Source organism: Myotis davidii, unplaced genomic scaffold (assembly GCF_000327345.1).
Source record: "Myotis davidii unplaced genomic scaffold, ASM32734v1 scaffold586, whole genome shotgun sequence".
NCBI classification, from domain to species: domain Eukaryota; kingdom Metazoa; phylum Chordata; class Mammalia; order Chiroptera; family Vespertilionidae; genus Myotis; species Myotis davidii.
The window spans coordinates 1,162,189-1,162,500 of record NW_006296809.1 but is presented as its reverse complement, the minus strand read 5'-3'; the positions used below and the strand labels follow the sequence as shown (position 1 = coordinate 1,162,500).

The window sequence follows — 312 nt, the reverse complement described above, 5'->3', positions numbered from 1 at the left end:
TCCCGCAGGGACAGTGGCACAGCGACGTCCGCAGCGGCCTGGGCAGCCTGGCCCACTGCTCCGGGCTCGTCTACAGGGGCATGTGGATCAACGGCCACCCGGTGGGTAGGTGTCCCCCGGGCTCTCCCGATCCTGGGGTTCCCCACCCACGGGCCCTGAGCATCTGCACCCACGGCCTCCGTCCGGTCCCACCTGAGCTCCGCACATGACATGAGCACAGGTGGCCAGTGGCCTGCAGGGGCCTCCTCTGGGGGCTGCCTCCTCCCCGTGCTGCCCCCCGCCCGAGCATTAAAGTGGCCCCAACAGGACGAG

At 70.5% G+C, this 312-nt stretch overlaps 1 protein-coding gene across 1 annotated transcript in view; it reads left to right on the top strand.

The window, feature by feature from the left end:
• MORN1 (MORN repeat containing 1) overlaps positions 1-312 on the top strand; it is a 6,359-nt gene that overhangs the window by 5,759 nt on the left and 288 nt on the right. Inside the window, exon 5 of the mRNA XM_015569689.1 lies at positions 9-105. Coding sequence (XP_015425175.1) covers positions 9-105 — 97 coding nt within the window. The remainder of the gene's footprint in view (positions 1-8; positions 106-312) is intronic.